Raw genomic sequence first — 20,698 nt, forward strand, 5'->3', positions numbered from 1 at the left:
TTTTCTACCCACTTTACTGTTTCTCATTTGGTTCAGACCTTGAGTGAGAAAGACAGGTACTATCAAAGACCTCAATGTAAGTATTTAAATGAAAAGCCTGCAAAAATAAAGGCAATATGGAATGGGGTCAATGAATCTGAAAGATTAAAAGCAAATAAAATAAGGACTATTCCATGTAGTAGAATATTTAAAATACCATCAAAGTCACAAGGTTGGGAAAAAGGAAAGGTGGGAGAAGAGATGTGGGGAGAGATCTTGAAAAATGGCTGGTAAATAACTGCAGGCATCCTATTATTTGCTTAAGGTCACAGCCATCTAAATCTTTGGTATCACGCTGATGCTCTTCACTGACAAGAGGTGAGTCACCAGGATAACAGAGGATCTGAGCTGGGCATCTGCCAACCAGTCGGGCAAGATGACTCAGAACGGACCCTCAAGATTTCCAACCCTGCAGTCACCGGAAGAGGAGCTGGTGCCATCTGGCCAATGTCTGGAATTGAAGGACCAAGGATGACAAAGGATGTTCTCCGGTAATGAAAGCCCACTCTAAGGTCACTTCTTGGAAAAATATTGACAGAATTACAGAAATATTTATTACAAACATTCAATTTGGCACTGAATTTTTGAATAAGAAGAGTAAAAGCCATCTGTCTGGACAATAATAACAACAGAAAATTTGTCCAATATTATCCTCCTTATAGATTGACCAAAAATGAACATTTGCTAAAATCTTCAGTTAACTTATTTTGGTACACATATAAGAGAAAGAGCAAGACACATTAAGGTCTTTGTTTTTTGGGAAAAAAAAACAAATCATTTTCCAAGTCTGTTTTGGGCTTCTGACCGCCTTTAATCCAATGTTTATTTCACTGTAACTAATCTGAAGATTGAAGTTGAAAATGTCTGAAAAGCAAAATTCTGAATCACTTAAAAAATAATCAGTTATGTTCCACACACTGTTCCCACTAAAATGGTAATATTTGCAATAAGAGTGGAGGCTGAACTGCGTCAGGCTGGGACACTGACTCATCTACACACCTGCCCAAGGTTCACTCCGGTACCATCAACGCAGCACATGTTCAGTAACTGTTTGTTGAACAAACAAATTAACCCTCTGTTAACAAGAAGATTAAACTGTCCAGAAACTCCACCTTTCCTGATCATCCTTTCCTAAATATTTCCATGACTAGTACATTTGTTTAGAAAAAATTGATATGAACTATTTTCTCCAAGGCTACAATATGTCATTGAGGATTACACTTGGAAACTGAAAACAGGAAGAGAAAACCGCCCACACATTTCCTGGAACTATTGTTTCTGTTCCACATAGACAGAAAACAGTTTTTACCTGAATCAATACTTTTCAGGAGTGCATAGAAATTTGGGAAATATTGGAGTTCCTCAAAGTTATCTTCACTGTAGGTTTCCATTCTTCTTTCTAAGCCATTTGTCAAGGTTAAGGTGTTAGATACTGTTTCATCATTTTCTCCATTAGCAAAACCATCTTGAACTGCTGCCATTGGAATCTCCAGTGGGAATTTTAAAAATCAATGAAAAATAAACAATTTGTTAGAACTAATGACACTCCACTTTGATTTTTTTCCTCTGTTGTGCCCTTGACTGTGAAATACAAGAATACTTCCTCCTAGAGATCAACCAAAGGATTTGTATGCATGCAGATAATAGGGGGTGGGGGGTGGGGTGAAGGCATGTGTTTGGGGAGTGGTGGCAGGGGGTGGGAAGAGCATGTGTTGGGGGGCAGGAGGGAGTGGGGAGAGGTCAATGGGGGGAAAAAGGAAACATATGTGATACTTTCAACAATAAAGAATTAAAAAAAACACAACCTCCTCCTTTGCCTGCTCCTGCAGGATCAAACCCTTTTCTAGGCATGAGGATGGGCATCCAGACACATGGAAAAGTCATTGGGACATAGAGACTGAAGACCCTGGATCCTGCTCAGGGGAGAATTAGGGAATTCCTAGGTTTCTGCTCTGGCTGAGTTCCCCTCCATCAATTCTCATGACTGTCTCCTGGTAAAATTGCCTTTCACCAAGAAGAGGAGCTTTGAGTTCACAGACTCTACCAAGAAAGATGGTGTAAGGTATAGGAAACCTTGTCAGAATATCTAACAGGAGTAGAGCAGCCACACCTTGGAGATTTTGGGGTGACATTTTAAGGGCTGTCTAGAAAGATGCATAAGACTCTTTCCTAGACTTGATCCATGCTCAGGTTTTCATATTAGTGATCATTTCATATTCAGTGAGCCAGACAAATTTTTTTTTTTTTCTGCTTCTTCTTCATTTTCTTCCATTCAATCCACCAGTTGCCCTTTTAGACCTACTTTTAAGATTTATCCCAAATTTGTACATTTCTCTCTTTCTCCCTACCCAACTCTAGTCCAAGCTGCCTTCATCTCTTACCTTCTAACTAGTACACCACCCACCTCCAATCTATTCCCAATATTGCATTTTCTGCATTTGCACCCAGAGTTGTTTAAAAAACTGACTATGTGACTCCTTTGCTTATAAACCTAGGTGTTTTTCAATTGTTATGATAAAGATCAGAATCCATACATGGCTCATAAGGCCCTGACTGGTCAGACCTGGGTCCACCTACCAGTCTCATCACCTATCACTCTCTCTCTCTCTCTGTTCCAGCCACATTGCACTTGTTTTAGTTACTTGGACACTCCACATACCCTTTTTTACATGCTGGCTCTCATGGTCACAAGTTAATTCCTCTTCAGCCTTCAGCTCAGGTTGTTTTCTTAGGGAAGCCTTCCTGGAGCCTAAGTCCAGAACAAGTTCTTTTTTTTAAAAGTGCTCATAAAACCATGTTTCTTTCCTCAGAGCACTTAATGCAGTTGCAATTAAAATACATGGCTATTTACGAATCCGGTTTGGCTCAGTGGTAGAGCATCAGTCTGTGGACTGAGAGGTCCCAGGTTCGATTCCAGTCAAGGGCATGTACCTTGGTTGCGGGCACATCCCCGGTAGGGGGTGTGCAAGAGGCAGCTGGTCGATGTTTCTCCCTCATCGACGTTTCTAGCTCTCTATCTCTCTCCCTTTCTCTCTGTTAAAAATCAATAAATATATTTTTAAAAAATAAAATAAAATACATGGCTATTTAAAAACCATCTATCTTAAGCTTTTTGAGAGCAGAGACTATGCCTTTTTTAATGAGCATTATATCCCTACTGCTTGGTACATAGTTGGTACCTCAGTAAATATTTATTCCATTGCATTTTTTTCCAGGGGGGAGAAGGGGTGAGAGAGATATCAATGTGAGAGAGCCACATGCCCTGTTTAGAGGTGAGGAGTCAACCTGCAACCTGGTACATGCCCTTGACCGGGAGCCAAACCCTTGACTCTTCAGTGAGTAGGCTAACACTGACCACCCACCCACATCAACTAGAGCTGGTACCTCAATAAATATTTATTTTAAAAGATTTCATTTGCGTTTTATTCACATTGATGCATTTAGATAACACAAGTGAACAGGTGGAGAATATGGACATTTTAGAGATGGGAAATAAGGAGTATATAATTGGAGTAAAAGATAGTGAAAATAGCTAACAGTATGTCAGTTTCAGTTCAGACTGATAAGCTTGAATGAAAGTCATGAGTTCTTTGATAAAGCTAGAAAGTTTTGTTTTGTTTTGTTTTTTTACAGTGGCTAGCTCTACAAAACTGTTTTAAAAGATGGCAGCTGGCCGAACCGGTTTGGCTCAGTGGATAGAGCATCAGCCTGTGGACTGAAAGGTCCTGGGTTCGATTCCGGTCAAGGGCATGTACATTAGTGGCGGGCACATCCCCAGTAGGGAGTGGGTAAGAGGCAGCTGGTCGATGTTTCTCTCTTATCGACGTTTCTAACTCTCTATCCCTCTAATTCCTGTGTAAAATCAATAAAATATATTTAAAGAAAAAAAAAGATGGCAGCTGATGTGGATTGGAAGTAGGGAGAACAAAAGAGAGCTTTTAGACTACCTAATAACAAAAACCAAGACTTAATTTATGTGTCCGAGCCCCCTCTAAAACAGGAGTATGTAAACCTATATACTCCTTTTCCTTGTGTTTGGGATAGGATGTTGAAGGGGATGAGAGGCCATAGGGTCTGGGAATTCTGGTGGAGAAAATCAAAGAAGATGGGAGGAATTTGATATCTTCCTATTGTTAGTTCCATCTAGAGTTTTAAAGAGAATCAAGGATGAAATAAAAATTTCAGCAGTTTGGCTGAGATTAAAGAAGAGGTGAAGAGGCAAAGAGTCCAGTAAGGAAAAGAATGAGTGATGGGACCAAGTGAAGGATGAGAGACCAATGAACCAATGAAAAGAGGAAGGAGCAGGCGAGGGAGCACAGGTAGAGTAGAGGTAGTTCAGGCAACCAAGTCTGGGGCATATAAAAGTGGGTGTGGCCAAAGATCAAGTCAACCTGAGCTTTTAATTAAAAAAAAAAAATTGGGGGGCATATAATGATATCCACAGTGAACAAAAGTTGGATGCCAAAAGAGCTGTGAAATATTTAATTTCAGTACACTGGGGTTATACAAATAGTTGTTATGTGAAATAACCATTTTACATAATATTATGTCCTATTATACTGTAGGATATAAAATGTAACATTTACTATGTAATATCACATGATCTCAAAATTATTTTAAAAGTAGAGTCCATTTATATCTTTTAAGTTATTGGTATTTCATGAATATTTAGGTGGACTAAAAATATCACATACCCCAAATCTTCTTTGGCACCAAGTGAGGTACTAATTATATACAGATTGTATTAATTACATGCAGATTAGAGTAAACACACACATACATTCATGTCCACACACATGCATACATACACATGTACATTGCATGCTCATGTATATTCACATATACATACCACTTTCTCTGGTATTTTTCCACTCTGACTCTCAGTCTTTCTTGTGGGTTTATTGGGTTTCTCTTCATAACTGTTGGCTTCCTTAGAGATTAATTTTTGTAAAACCTCTGCTACTTCGTCTTCCAGTGTATGAGCCTGGCTTTCTGTGATCTGTTATAGTAAAAACATATGTGGCTATTACTCCCATTTTTATGGTTAAAAAATAATCTAGAATAAACTCTGTAGTTGAACAGAGTTCTAGAAAACAAGAGAATCTTCTGACCCCCCTTCTGGACAACCCTTGTTTACGCCTCCATACATATAGATCTTCATAGTGATTGACCAGCACTCCTGGGAAGAAGTGTCTTTGGGCTCACCATGCAAGTGGCCAGTCTTGTCTGTTGGAACCCACAGAACACTTACTTTGAGACACATCTTGAGGATTGTTTCTCAACCCTCAGCTTCAAGTCATGGTCAGGTAACCTTTGAAACCTGAAAATTTAGTACCCCCCTGAAGCCTGCAAGGGCTGTGCAGGGCTGGGGGCCAAGCTGAGGCAGAGTCAAACTGGATTGCTTAGTTTCTTAAATGTTGCATGCCTTTGCTCATGCTATTTCCTTCGTACCTCACACATGTCTGTTACTTAAACTGGTTAAATCCTAATCATCCTTCTAAGCTCACTTCCAACACCTCCTCCTCTGAAGCTTTTCCTTATAGCTCAAGTGGATATAATTCATCCTCTGGCAAACAAACTGAGCTTATGGTTCTTATGAAGCTTCCATCATATGCGTGAGTGTACTTGTCTAATTCCTCTGATAGGCTATACTTTTCTAGAGGGAAAGAATGATGCCTTACTTGTCCTGGAAACTTGTGGTACCTAGTATAAAGTAGACTCATTATAAACATTTGACTACTTGAATCAAATAGCTTGGGTCTTAGCATATCCCAAACTGTATTAAGAATTTGGCTTATTCTCATGCATGTGACTCACTAGGCCAAGATTCAGGAGTTTAGAAACGATCTTGTCAAATACTCCTCTGTCATTTTCCTCATAAATCCTGGTGGCGATTTTCTGGACAATGTCTTCAGCGGTTAAAGGAGTTCCATCTAGCTGATGAAGGCCATCTGGATCATCTGAAGAGAGCAATCACAATTTCACATCATGGTGAAAACATAGTTCTATTTCTTGGATCATATTAGATTTCTAATCTATACCTTGCTCTTGTACATTTTAATATGTTTGGAATATATTTATAGTGGTGCTTGGTCCATAGAAACTTTTGGTTTGAAATAAAATTTGATGTCAAGTGAAGAAACTAGGATGACAATGAAAATTCTGAAAGCCTCTGATGTAATTATAAGAGGCAGAAAAATCTGAAGTCAACACAAAAGGCCTCTCTATTTTTTATTACCACTAATGATACAAATATTATACTTCTAATTTTGAAGTATGCTTTTTGAAGTATATTTATCTACTATGCCATATTGTTTAAAGCACCTTTCTATATATTAAATAATGATATTCTATTTCCATGCAAGGAGTAGATTAGTAGTATGTACCTCATTGGCAGGCCAATTCATGGACCGAGGGAGCAGAGGAAACTTGCCTCACACCTAGAGACACAGAGTGTGTACTCAAGATTTTATGACTAACCTGGAATAAATGAATAACCTGTAAAATGTTCTTTTTACAATTTTTTTACTTTATTGATTTTTTTTCTTTTTGGAGGAAGAGGAACACACACACATACACACACACACACACACACACACACACACAGAAACATTGACTTATTGTTCCACTTGTTTATGCATTCATTGGTTGATTCTTGTATGTGCCCTGACCAGGGATCGAACCTACAACCTTGGCATATTGGGATGATGCTCTAACCAACTGAGCAACCCAGCCAGAGCCTAAATGTTTACTTCTATGTGAACATGTGCCAGAGTGCCTTTATACTAGGTAGTATAAAGCAGCTTAGTGTGACAAGCCTCTTTCTCTAAAGAATAGGGAACTTATTTTATGCACCTGGAATTTAAACTTTTAAAATGTGACAACATATTTGCACAAAGCAGTATGTAAATCTATGTAAATGCCTGCAGAGAAGTCTACAAATATATATCCTTGGCTCTCCTGGGAATACTTTGGTAGCATTACTTCAGGGAAGGGGCGATGCAGTAGGGTTGGTGACAAGGAAGCAGTGTACCTCGTCCTTGGAGAACTCCCAGGAGTCAGTTGGTCTTTTCCAATCTATCTCACATGGAACAGCCTATTCATATGTGCAGTCTATAGAGCACTTAGCTCCCCTTGTCACCTCTAGGCAGATTGGAAAGATCAGAATTATAGCCCCAGTGATATGTCTTGTTACCTACATATCATTAACTGCTCTAGAGGAATATAATAAGAGCATCTATTTCATGGGATTGTGAGGACAAGATGAAATAAGATGTAAAAGCACCTTTTCAATTGCAAAGTATTTTGTAGAAGTTAATGTAGTGTTATTGTAGCGGACAGTGGATTTGTACCTTTAATAAAGGACCAGCAATTATCTTCTAGAGAAAAATAAACATTGAATTCCTGGCCAAATCCTGCCCAAATAATTCTGACCATGTTCACTTAAAGAAGGAAGAACCTAGTATTTCTATTCTGATTCTGCCCCTTTCTTCCATGGCTTCTGGGGATTCGAACAAGAAATGTTGTCCATGGTCTTTCTGATTCTGTGGAGATGGAAATCTATGCAGCCTGAGCTGATTCTTTTTTTTTTTTTTTTTTTTTTTTTAAATATATTTTATTGATTTTTTACAGAGAGGAAGGGAGAGAGAGAGAGAGCTAGAAACATCGATGAGAGAGAAACATTGAACAGCTGCCTCTTGCACACCCCCCACCGGGGACGTGCCCACAACCAATGTACATGCCCTTGACCAGAATCGAACCTGGGACCTTTCAGTCCCCAGACCGACGCTCCACCACTGAGCCAAACCGGCTTCGTCTGATTCTTTTCTTGTTGTTTGGAAAGAAGCCAAGGAAAATAAATAGTGTGATTATGCCAGGATGACTGGAAGTTTTCTGGCATTATATTGGGGTTACTGAACTGTCAACCAACACATGAACTCTGGTCCCTTTGAACCCTATGAACTAAAGTGACTAATGAACACAAACATTTTGTAAAGTCAGTTCCTCTCCTGGCTGACTGAAAATTGGATTCATCATCTGTTTTGTGGGTTTTTTTGTGTGTGTTTTTTTTTTTTTTTTTCAGAAGTAGAGACCCATTATCAGTTCAGTGCGATTTTTTTTTTTTTTTCCATTTGTGGGTTACAGGTCAGACTGTTGGGAATAGGTGGAGCAGAAACTGCCTGGGTCTATGCAGAATTAGAAGAATTTATTTCCTTTCTCACTTATCCTCAGGATCTGAAAAATAAAGACTATTTGTTGCCTGCTGGAGCTACCAATAGTCTTCCTTTATTCAGACCCCAAGGGATAAATGGGGAGGGAAATAAATAACTGAGATGACTGCTTTCAGTACATTTAATTCACAACAGGAAGAGCATTAGCAACACTCAAGAAATGGCCTCTTTCCTCTGCTGCACTTCTCTATTGCCTTGAACCAAGAACTTAGGCCTCCCTTAGCAGAGCTTCGTTGGATGGGGCCAATAACAACCATCGGGCCTTGCTCCTTACCTTCCTTTGTTTTCCCCTGGCTCCTCTAAAATGGACAGAATAACTCAGAATGACTACTCTGATGCTGGTGAAGGGGTATTTCACACTCTGTGTAGACCATCAAGAGGAAGCCAAATATGAGTTCAACGTTTATAACTTTTTAAAAGCAGCTATAACATTCTAAGAAGTGAATGTAAAAGGGCCATGTTCTGCTTGGTTAGGTTTTGCCAAGTTATGTTTTGAATCTCCAGCATCTAATATGGCACTTGACATTCATTTGCTCAATACATTTTTATGAAAGTCTTAATATAAGCCAGGACTGGAAATAGAGTGACAAAGAGTTTAGGCTTGGTCCCTAACTGCACAGAGCTTATTGTCTGGTTCAGTGGTTTTCAACCTGTGTGCCACAAGAATTTAAAAAAAAAAACATATGCAATACCTGACTGTTTAGTCAGGGGCACTGACCTCTTCTCCCTTAGAGTGTCAAATTAAAAAATGACAATAGCCCTAGCGGGTTTGGCTCAGTGGATAGAGCATCAGCCTGCAGGATGAAAAGGGTCCTGGGTTTGATTCCAGTCAGGGACACATGCCCAGGTTGCAGGATTGAAACTTGGTGGGGGGCATGCAGGAGGCAGAGGATCAATGATTCTCATCATTGATCTCTCTCTCTCTCTCTCTCTCTCTCTCTCTCTCTCTCTCTCTCTCTCCCTCTCTCTCTTTCTGGGGGGCATGCAGGAGGCAGAGGATCAATGATATTTTTTAAAAAGTGACAATAGCCAGAGAACAACCAAGAAGGCAGCATAGGTAAAAACCTGTATTTGCTGCCTCTCACAACCACATCAAAACTAAAAGACAAAATAAGTATCATCCAAAACCACAGGAAAACTGGTTGAGTGGAAGTTCAACTAGAAGGAAATAAAAAAAGCATATTGAGACTGGTAGGAGGTATGGAGGTGCAGAAGTGCAGAGGTATGGAGGCATGTGAACAGGCTGGCAATGGGGTGCGCTGTTGTTTTTTTCAGTTGGGAGGGAGATACAAGCTCCTGATTGCTCTGAACTCTGGTTCCGGGAGAAACTCTGGGAGAAACTCATACAGGGAAAAACTGGACTGTCTGGCATTGGGCCAGAACATGAGGGCGGATTTCTCTCAGTGTGCTTGCTGCGATCATTGTTACTCCATGGGACCTCAGGACACAGAGACCGGGACCTTCTGGAGCAGGACGACTGGCAGTTTGCTCTGCCCTGGTGATTCCCATCCAGTTTACAACCCCACCCAAGCTGTGGGCAGAGGCTTTTGCATATGAATGGTCTGTCTTTTTGCAACCTAAAACTTAAACTGCAGCTGGGTGGGTCAGAGAGCTTCAAAGCCTCCAAAAGAAGGCCTAATGCTCTGCAGCAGCAGCCTACATTGCTTCATAGCTGGGCCTCATCTGGGCACTGCCAAACCCCAAACAAAGAAGAGGAATCTACAGATCTCTCTGTAGCTCCTGCTGGGAAGCCTCAGGCAGTGGCTGATTTTGCCACTTCTTTGGAGATCCAAGAGCCAATGTACCCAGTGGTCAGTGTGAGGCCATACCAGATTACAACTCTTCCCAACCATAAGTGACACACTCAGTGAGCACCAAAGCCCCACTGAAGCAAGTCTTGCCCCATAAGGGTGTCTCTAGCACAGCAATTCTCTTATTGTAGATACAGCTGATCCTCACAGACAATTGGCCTGAAGGTCAATTCCTCCCAGTGATACCAACAACAATCAAGGCTTAATTACAACAAGACTATGCACACAGCCCACAAAGGGTTGCACCAAGAGTGTCCACCTCAGGTAATTGGGGAGGCTGAGCCACTGGGCCCTATAGGACGCCTAGCACACAAAGCCACTCTATCAACACAGGGAAACAGCCAAAATGTGGAGACAAAAAACAAAAAACAAAACAAAACAAGTCACAAATGGAAGAAATGGAGGAAAGCAAACTATTGGAATAGAGTTCAAAACCACGGTTATAAGGTTACTCAAGAATTTTCTAGAGAAACCAAGATGGCGGCATAGGTAATCTGGACTGTTTGGCATTGGGCCAGAACCTGAGGGCAGCTTTCAACAACCTGAACTTGTTGCCTCCCACAGCCACTTCAAACCTACAACTAAAAGACAAAATGGACATCATGCAGAACCATAGGAAGGCTGGCTGAGTGGAAATTCTACAACTAGAAGGAAAGAGAAAAGCACACTTAGATTCAGAGGAGTTGTGGAAGTAAAGGCAGAGGTATGGAGGCATGCACGAAGAGAGCTGGCAACTGAGTATGTGGCTGGCCTTTTTAATCAGGAGGGAGACACAAGCTCCCGACTGCTCTAAACTCCAGTTCCTGGTGAGACTCTGGAAACCCAGACTCATACAGGGAGAAACTAGATTGTCAGGCAGCAGGCGAAACTTGAGGGCAGCTTTCCCTCAGAGGTGCTTGCAGCAATTACTGCGGAATACTGAGGCCCAGGGGCCTCTTAGGGCAGGGCTGATGGGAAGCCATTGCTGTTTGCTCTGCCCTGAGACTCCTCCCCATTCAAGCTGTACACAGAGGCTTTTGCATATGAATGGCCTACTCCTTTGGAATCTAAAATTACCTCACAAACTGCAGCTGAGTCAGAGAGACCCAGAACATGCAAAAGAAGGCCCCATAGCAGCTTGCATTGATTCACAGCTGGGCCTCATCTGGGCACCTCCAAACTCCAAACCAAGAAGAGCAATCTGCAGATCTCTCTGTAGCTCCTGCTGGGTGGCCTCAGGCAGAGGCTAAATTAGCATCTCCTTGGAGATCCAAGAGCTAGTGTACCCAGTGGTCAGAATGGGACCATCCAGATTACAACTCCTCAGATCCATAAGGGACACACTCAGGGGACAGATTCAGTGAGCACCAAAGCCCCACTGAAGCAAGTCTTGCCCCATAAGGGTGTCTCTAGCACAGCAGTTCTCTCATTGTAGACACAGCTGATCCTCACAGACAATTGGCCTGGAGGTCAATTCCTCCCAGTGATACCAACAGCAATCAAGGCTTAATTACAACAAGACTGTGCACACAGCCCACAAAGGATTTCACCAAGAGTGTCCACCTCAGGTAATTGGGGAGGCTGAGCCACTGGGCCCTATAGGACACCTAGCACATAAAGCCTATCAACACAGGGAAGTAGCCAAAATGTGGAGACAAAGAAACATCACAAATGACAGGAATGGAGGAAATAAAATGACTGGATATAGAGTTCAAAACCACGGTTATAAGGTTTCTCGAGAATTTTCTAGAAAAGGCCGACAAATTTAGTGAGTGCCCCAAGGATATGAAAAAACAAACAAAAAAATAGAAATTGAGCATACACTGAGTGACATAAAGAATTATATACAGAGATCAAACAGCAGACTAGAGGATGGCAAGAATCAAGTCAAAGATTTGAAATACGAAGAAGCAAAAAACACCTAACCAGAAAAACAAAAAGAAAAAAGAATCCAAAAAATTGAAGATAGTGTAAGGAGCCTCTGGGACAACTTAAAGTATACCAACATCAAAATTATGGGGGTGCCAAAAGAAGAGAGAACAAGATACTGAAAACATATTTGAAGAAATAATGACAGAAAACTTCCCCTACCTGGTAAAAGAAATGGACTTACAAGGACAGGAAGCGCACAGAACCCCAAACAAGAGGAATCCAAAGAGGACCACACCAAGACACATCATAATTAAAATGCCAAGGGTAAAAGACAAAGAGAGAATATTAAAAGCAGCAAGAGAAAAGCAGTTAGTTACCTACAGGGAGTACCCATATGATTGTCAGCTGATTTCTCAACAAAAAATAAGCAGGCCAGAAGGGAGTGGCAAGGAATATTCAAAGTGATGACTAGCAAGAACCTACAACCAAGATTACTCTACCTAGCAAAGCTATCATTTGGAATTGAAGATCAGATGAAGAACTTTACAGATAAGAAAAAGCTAAAGGAGTTCATCATCACCAAACCAGTATTATAGGAAATGCTGAAGGGTATTCTTTAAGAAGAGGAGGAAGAAAAAAAAGGTAAAGACAAAAATTATGAACAACAGAGTGACAACAAATACATATCTATCAAGTGAATCTAAAAATCAAGTGAATAAAAAATCTGATGGATAGAATAAACTGGTGGATATAATAGAATCAGGGTCATAGAAAGGGAGTGGACTGACAATTCTCAGGGGAAAGGAGATATGGGAGGTTCGGGAAGAGATTGGACAAAAATCTTACACCTATGGAAGAGGACAGTGGAGTAAGGGCATGGGGTGGGGTGGAAACCAGGTGTAGGGGAGCTATTGGGGGGTGGGGGGAGAGGAACAACTGTAATAATCTGAAATATAAAAGATTTATTTTTAAATAAAGAAAAAAATGACAATAGCCAATACAACAATAGCCATTGTGAATGAATTAAAACTACCTATATTTCAGATGAGAAAAAAAAATTTTTTTTTTGGTGTGCTGCAGAATGTTAGTAATTAGTTTACGTGAGCCAGGAGGTGGAAAAGGTTGAAAATTGCTGGTTTAGTTCACAGTCTGATACATAGTAATTGCACAATGAACATTTGTCTGGTGAATGCTCACAGGAGCCTGGAAGCACTACTTCATAAAAGAAACTTTTATGAAAAAATTTCCTAAATCACACATGGTGCAGAGCACACTGAAAAGGAGAATTGATAGGCCCTATATCACAACCCATTTCGAGGTTTCCTAAAGATGTGAAATTACCCTACAAAAGTTACGTCCCCCCTCCATTCTGGGGTGTAAGTCTGCATGCCTCTGAGTTCTAGTCACTTTGGTGCTATCAAATGCTGTTTCCAGGATTTCCAGAGTATGAGAGGAGACCAGAAATTCACTCATAAATCATTTCTCTCCAAGAATCTTATCTGTAATCGTAAGTCCATTTAAAATGACTCCTAAGGGAAACCTAGAGCCATTAGGACTGACACTTGGTATTTGGAACCCATCTGGGATGGTAATAAAATGTTGAATAATTTAAAAATAAGTTGCTCAAGATAGTGATCAGATCACAAATAGATTCAAAATTGGTTTGACCAAAAAAATTCTAACATTAGACTGTTTTGAAATTTCATTAAATCAAATGTCAGATCAAAGTAGTTTAATCTCTTTTGTATACAGCAATGCCCAGTGTCTATTTCTAGCCAACATATTTTAGGTTAAAATGTAGAATTCAAGAAAAAAAAATTCTAGGAGTAGTATGCAATATAAAATCTGTCAAAATATAAACCATCTGTCCCACCTTATTACATGCACAACATAGTATATCTGAAATCTCCTCAGACTGTGATAGCTTATAAAAGTTGGCAGTTGTTTTCTGGCAGAAATAATTGGCATAATTCACTTGTGCCATGGAGCAGAGCAAGGACATATAAGACAATCTGCAGTCACTTCTAAGCAATAGTATTCAGGATGGAAAACACACTCTCTTTCAATGCCTAATAGTTCATTTATTCTCTCATGTATTCTTTTCTTTTCTTTTCTTTTCTTTTCTTTTCTTTTCTTTTCTTTTCTTTTCTTTTCTTTTCTTTCTTTCTTTCTTTCTTTCTTTCTTTCTTTCTTTCTTTTTTAAAATATATTTTATTGATTTTTTACAGAGAGGAAGGGAGATAGAGAGATAGAAACGTTGATGAGAGAGAAACATCGACCAGCTGCCTCTTGCACACACCCCCACCGGGGATGTGCCGGCAACCAATGTACATGCCCTTGACCGGAATCAAACCCGGGACCTTTCAGTTCGCAGTCAGATGTTCTACCGCTGAGCCAAACTGGTTTCGGCTCATGTATTCTTTTCTTATTCATTTATTCATTCATTCATTCATTCATTCATTCATTCATTCATTTATGAATTCATGCAATAAATTCATAACCACCCAGACACTGGGGCTACAATGACTCTGTTCTTGTGAAGTTTTTAGTTTAGTTTAGGACAAAAAGATAAATCTTTAGTAGTCACACTCAGGAATTAAAATAGCAAATTGCTTTAAGTGCCATGAAGAAAGGGGACAAGATTTTTTTTTATTTATTTTTTTTTTAATCAGATCATGTGTGTTTGATGAATCTAGAAAAGTAGACAGGAACCAGTCCATGCAGGACTACAGAAGCCATGTTAAGGATTCTGATTTTTATCCCAAGAAAAATGTGGATCTATTAATGGGTTTTATGTAAAAGAGTAACGAGTTTGTGTGTTGAAAAGATCACTCTGGCTGCTGCATGAAAAATGAGTTGGAGAGGGGCAGAGCGGATGCTGGAAGATCCAGTGGAAGAGTTTGCTGAGTTGAAGTGAGACATGATTAGAGATTGGTGATTAGAAATAGAGAAAAAACATTGACAGACACAGAGGTGACATTGATAAGATTGGTGGATTACAATTTGAGGGGCCAGGAAAAAGAGAAGTAGTTTGATTTCTAGATTTCTGTCTTGAAAAAATTGCATGGGAAGTAGTGTATTTCTTAGAGAAAGAGCACTCAAAGAGGGCGAGATTGTAAGGTGTACAGATATTACGAGATTAACCTTGGCCATGCTAAGTTTGAGGTGCTTCTGAGACTTCTAAAGCAAAATATTAAGTAGGTAGTTATATACATTTATATACAGATATATACATATATATGTATTATAATGTATGTATGTATGTATATATGTATCTATAGCTCAGAAAAGTCTAGACTAGTGATATGTGACATCAGGATTTAGACAGTAACTGAAGGAGAAGCCATGGAAAGGTTAGAATGACCTAGAGAGAAAGGCTATGGCTAGAAAGAGAACCCTGCAAAGGGAGTAATGGGTATTTCACCATTGGGAAAGAGATATTGTTGATTTAATTATTTGATAATTATGATATTTTGTTGGTACTAATAGTGAAAATATTAAATGCTAAATATTAAATAGCATAAAACATAGACAGTAGATTTAAATATTTTCAAAGTAGCAGTAAAGGGACCTTTAAAGAACAAATAAAATTTAGGCTTCTGTGGAGCTAGGGCTTTGTACATAGCCAGTAAATTTGAGCTTTATCTCAAGTTTGGACCTGATTAATAGAGTATTGTGAGAATATAAGAGATATTTAAAAAAAAATAAATAAAATATATATATATATATATATATATATATATATATATATATATATATGACTTTCTCCTAACCCACAATGAGTTCAAATTAGAGAACATAGGTATCAACATCCCCCTCCCCCACCCATTTACCTTGAATTTTATGATCCAGTCCACTCTTAGTAGAATCGTAATCATCAATTAATCTTCGATTTTTGGTTGAATCAACATCCTCCATGTTCAATTTATTATCATATGGAGAGTTTCTTACAGATTGTCTTTCTTTCTCATTTTTTTCCTTTTCTGTTATTGCCTTTAGCAGGTTCAAGTTATCAACAAAGGAATAATTGCTTTCACCTGGCTTGTTTTCTGAAATAAAAGCCCAAACCCAAAATATCTATTTAATTTACAATTCTCAGAGCCTACATCACTTAAATTAACACCGAAATAGTTTCTTTTTACCTGGAGAGTATATGCTTTTAATCTTGTCTGCTTCTGCTTCAGCAATCTGTGAAACAAAGAGGATATAGACCTGGTTTTAAATCATTGCTCCACCTCTTACTAATTTTGACAGCTAAATAATTAATCTCCATAGGATTTAGTTTTCTTGTTTGTAAAATATAGATAATTTCAAAGCATCATCATAAGGAGTAGGTGAGATAAAATAAAAAGGCTGATGGTATATAGGTATTAATCCCCTTCTCCTACATTATTGACGAAAAGTAAATCTCTGGTAAATTAAGCAATCTTACAATAGAGTGGACCTTAATGGATTATTATATAGTCAACTCTATGTTTTATACAGATATTACCAAAATTATAATGCCCATCCTAGTTTATGTCAACTTAATATCAATCCCCTGAAGTTTGTGAATTCAAAATGGCTAAAATGTCAAAACGTAATTACATTAAATTATAATAACTAAAATAAATTGAAATAAATTTTTTTTTTTACCTACCTGTTCATTTAAAGGTCTTTCTGCACTTAATTCTTTATTGTGTACAGGTTTGTCTAGAATAAACACAAATATATGTTTTATTGTGTTTTGGACAGACACAATATGTCTCTTTAAAATAAAATCTTAAAAAAGAAAAACCAATATTAGGAGACATATTTCAAACCATGAAACAGAAATATATGTTAACAAAGATAATCAAGATTATACAATAACAATGACCATCATATTGCCTTGCTTACTATTCTGCTGTGTTTCCTGAGTTAATAGAATTATACTTGTTTTTTTTTTTACCAGAAACTAACATATAGTTCTAACAATTGGCTTACCAGCTGTTTTCAATTAGTAGAGCATAATTTAGATTGGCATTATTAGCACATTAAAAACTCCCTCTCCCCCAACCTTGTTCTGAATCGAGTGTCTGAGAAAGATGGTAAGACAACTAGAAAACAAAACAAAACCTAACAACCCAAGCCACTTTATTAGGCAGAAAGCCCCCCTCTCCCAATCGCAAAATAAAATCTTTCAAAAACAATCCAGGATATTGCTCTATCATATAAAAAGTGAGGGCGGGGGGATCTCTCTCTAAATTCGAACGGATTTTCTCTGTCAATATGCACAGATACGATCTGATCAGAAAATGAGGCAAGGTAAGATTTGCAGCTCATGTATTATTATTCCACGCTTTACGTTTTCGCGGCGAATAAAGGGAAGTGGGAAGGAAAGTGTCCACGTACCTTGGCTGCCTTCCGGTGTGGGGAAAGCTTGAATTGGGCTGCTGTGGACCACTAACACCAGAATCCAAGCGCCGGTCCAAAGGAACCCCATTCTTCCACTCTTGGCTCGGAAACAGCCTGGCGCCGGGCTCCCGGAGCGGTGTCTTTTGTTATGAATGAAAAAGAAGAGTAAAAAACAGGAAGAGCTAGGAGGGCGGGTGCAGGGAGTCGAGGAGTGATGGGAACCCAGCCCGGGGTGGGGCTTGACGCCGCTAGCTAGCGAGTTAAAGAGACTAGAAAGGGTTCTGGGCGCTTGGGAGTCAGGTCTTCAGGTGGAGGAGAGCGCTGTCCGCCCCGTGGGTGCTGAAGTTCCTGTGACGCGGAGCCCGCCGCGGAGCCGCTAGGGCGTAGGCTTACTCTCCTTGAGACCCAATGTGGAAGGAAGCGCATGCTCCCTGCAAACCAGAGGCGGGAAAGGATGGCGTCAGCGACTCCAACGCTACTCCAATCTCCTGGGAAAGGAGAGGGGGAAGGGTGACAGATCGGCTAGCGTATTTTCTGTGCCGCAGTCCCAGGGCTGCTCCTGCACTCAGGGTCACCTCGATTGCCCTAAGCTTGGACACCATCGTCGTAATTCCCCGAGTAAACACTGCCTCGAGGACTAAATACATTCTCTGCCCGTGTGCACCTGTCAAGAAAAGCTAGAGAATCTGTGTGAAGGGTTCTCCTTTGAGATCATTCTGGGACATCTGTACCAGAATCCCTCCCCTGCCCCAGTTCCACATTGTGTTAAAAGGTAGATACAATCCTTAGAAAAGCCCTGCCTTTCGTGATTTGGATGACATATCAAGCATCCCTGGGTGCTCTTTTTGTCTCAGCTCTATGGAGTCTTTTTAATTGGGAAATTCAAGAAGCATTCTTTCAAAGAGATTGCTGCAACACACTGTCACTCCTAGATGCTGAAACAGAACTTAAAAAAAAAAAAATGACTCTTACCCTAAGAGCGAATGTCTTCATCAGTCCTGGTTAAGTGAACAGCAAGGGTCGGTTTTATTCTAAAATTTCCCATTTTCACCAAAAGGGACAGCTGCCACTTCACCACCCCTACCACCACTACCACCACCACCAAAAAGCTGCACTTCTGTAAAATTCTTCCCCAGCACTCAATTATGCTTTAAAATCTGATTGTTCCAGGGCGCTTTGAGGAGAAGGGATAGTGATGAAAAGCATTTTTCTTCATAATTAGGTCAAGCAGGTGCTTCCTATATTCTGAGGATATTCCCAGCAACTGAGGTTACTGTTTAATAAAAGACTTTTAAAGATGAAAGCAAGCAATACTAATGTGAGCAGAGTGCTGAGGAAGCTCTTTAGTCTCTGCTTTTTAAATAGTGCTTGGACCCTTTCCTTTGGACTGCAGCATGCTGGGAACCAGCCTGAATAATGACAGAGAGAAGGATTCAGCACAATCAGGCCTTTTATTTCTGCACCCCGGCTTTTCAAGGAGCAAGCGAGTCATCCAAGGACCTAAAACAAACAAACAAACAAGCTGGCAAACACATTCCCCTCCTTCTGGGGGTTTTTGAGTTTGGAAGTCATTCAATATTTCCTTTAAGAAACTAAAGAGTACTTTTAATCTAACAGTTACTTTAAAACAAATATTTGTTTCTTGGCTGGGATAACATAGCATTATTATCCCAGTATACTGCATTTAAAAACTTTAAATCACAATTTATAATCCCAGCTGAGTTAAGAGTAAATTTCCTGTATCCTCTTCTTTAAAACAGAGATGGCAGGCGCTGTTTACCTCACAATGTAAGATAATATTGATATTTTTAGAGCTTTTGAGTGAAATGAAAAACAGTATAAGATTTTCATTAACACAATTCTACTTTTTCAAAAAACAAACATGACAAGTATTTCAAAACATTGATAATTACTGAATCTGGGTGATTAGTAATAGAGGAGTTTTTTATAATCTTCTCTCTATTTTTGTAAATACTTAAATTTTTTCATAATAAAAAATTAAGGTAGCCCAGCTGGCATAGCTCAGCGGTTGAACTTTGACCTATGAACCAAGGGGATATGGTTTGATTCCTGGTCCAAGCACATGTCCAGGTTGCAGGCTCAATCCTTAGTGTGGGGTGTGCAGGAGGCAGCCAATTGATAATTGTCTCTCATCATTGATGTTTCTATCTCTTTCTCCCTCTCCTTTTCTCTCTGAAATCAATAAAAATATTTTTTTTAAAAAAATTAAGGTAAAAAAGAAAGGTTTCAAAGAAAAGATGCCACTTTTCTTAATAATATAAAGATTAAAATATTTGATTATTGTGTGTAAGCACACTATAATGGTTAAATAATATAAAAGACATATGTTGAAATTGTAAGACAAGTGTTATTGGCACAGATCAGATGATTATAAGACAGACAACATGCAATGCCCAGTGAGCTGAGTGCTGGTTGCATAGGCTTCAACAAGTACATGGATTGATTGTTGCTTGCTCATTCATGAGTGAAGATGCCTTTTGAGTGAGACTTGAAGATATATTTGAAGGATTTTTTATTTATTATAGATACTATTGTTATTTAATTATTGTTGTATATTTTATTATAAAAATTTCAAAGGCAAAAGTAGAGAAAATATTGGAATGTACTCCCATGCATTCATTTCCCAACTTCAATAGTCATTAACTTATGACTTTTCTTTTTTATTTTCAATCACTTTGCACCCCCAATGGATTATTTACCCATAAGAATCCCAGATTTCATGTCACTTCATCCACAAATGTATCAGGATGTTTATCTAAAAGATAAGGATTCCCCCCCCCCCAACTTTATTGTAATACCATTATCATACCTCATAATAATAATACTACCTAAGTATCATCAAATATCCAGGCAGAGTACAAATTTCCCACTTGCCTTATAAATATTTTTACAGTTGGTTTGCTTGGACCAGGATCCAAAGAAGGCCATGCATTGCTTGGGTTGGAAGGTGAAAGACACATATAAGTGTGAGACTGGAAAGGTAGAGGTTGCCAGGTTTTCTTTGACTTCCCCAGACATTCTTTGCTTCCTCAGAATACTGTGCACACTTCCAATACAGCATGCACCCCATGGTGCTGCTTTTTGTACATGCTTCTTTTCTTCTTACTTCAAAAATAATAAATATATATTCAAGGAAAAATTCTGAAAATACAGATAAACAAAAGGGGAAAACATCTTCTGATAGAGATAATCACTGCTAACTTTTGGTATATGTCCTTTTGGCGCATGTTTTTTTCCTAAGGAAATATTTTATACATATATCTATAAAATTGTACCTCTCACTGTAATTATCTGTTTACATATCTGGCTATCCCACTAAACTGTAAACTCTTCCAGGGATAGGGCCTTGTCTTACTCATCTTTCATTTC

General features: G+C 39.2%; 1 protein-coding gene across 1 annotated transcript in view; it reads right to left on the minus strand.

Annotated features, from left to right (window-relative positions):
• The window catches only part of SCG3 (secretogranin III), a 47,332-nt gene extending 29,599 nt beyond the window's left edge, over window positions 1-17,733 (minus strand). The window contains exons 1-7 of the mRNA XM_084894342.1: window positions 17,306-17,733; window positions 16,572-16,624; window positions 16,075-16,120; window positions 15,766-15,981; window positions 5,857-5,999; window positions 4,889-5,038; window positions 1,349-1,526 (exon numbers count right to left, since the gene is read on the minus strand). Of these exons, the coding sequence (XP_084750468.1) occupies window positions 1,349-1,526; window positions 4,889-5,038; window positions 5,857-5,999; window positions 15,766-15,981; window positions 16,075-16,120; window positions 16,572-16,624; window positions 17,306-17,396 (877 nt within the window). The 5' untranslated portion in view covers window positions 17,397-17,733. The remainder of the gene's footprint in view (window positions 1-1,348; window positions 1,527-4,888; window positions 5,039-5,856; window positions 6,000-15,765; window positions 15,982-16,074; window positions 16,121-16,571; window positions 16,625-17,305) is intronic.
• Window positions 17,734-20,698: the final 2,965 nt, after the last annotated feature.

The sequence above is a fragment of the Pipistrellus hanaki genome, assembly GCF_964339955.1.
Source record: "Pipistrellus hanaki genome assembly, chromosome: 1".
NCBI lineage: Eukaryota > Metazoa > Chordata > Mammalia > Chiroptera > Vespertilionidae > Pipistrellus > Pipistrellus hanaki.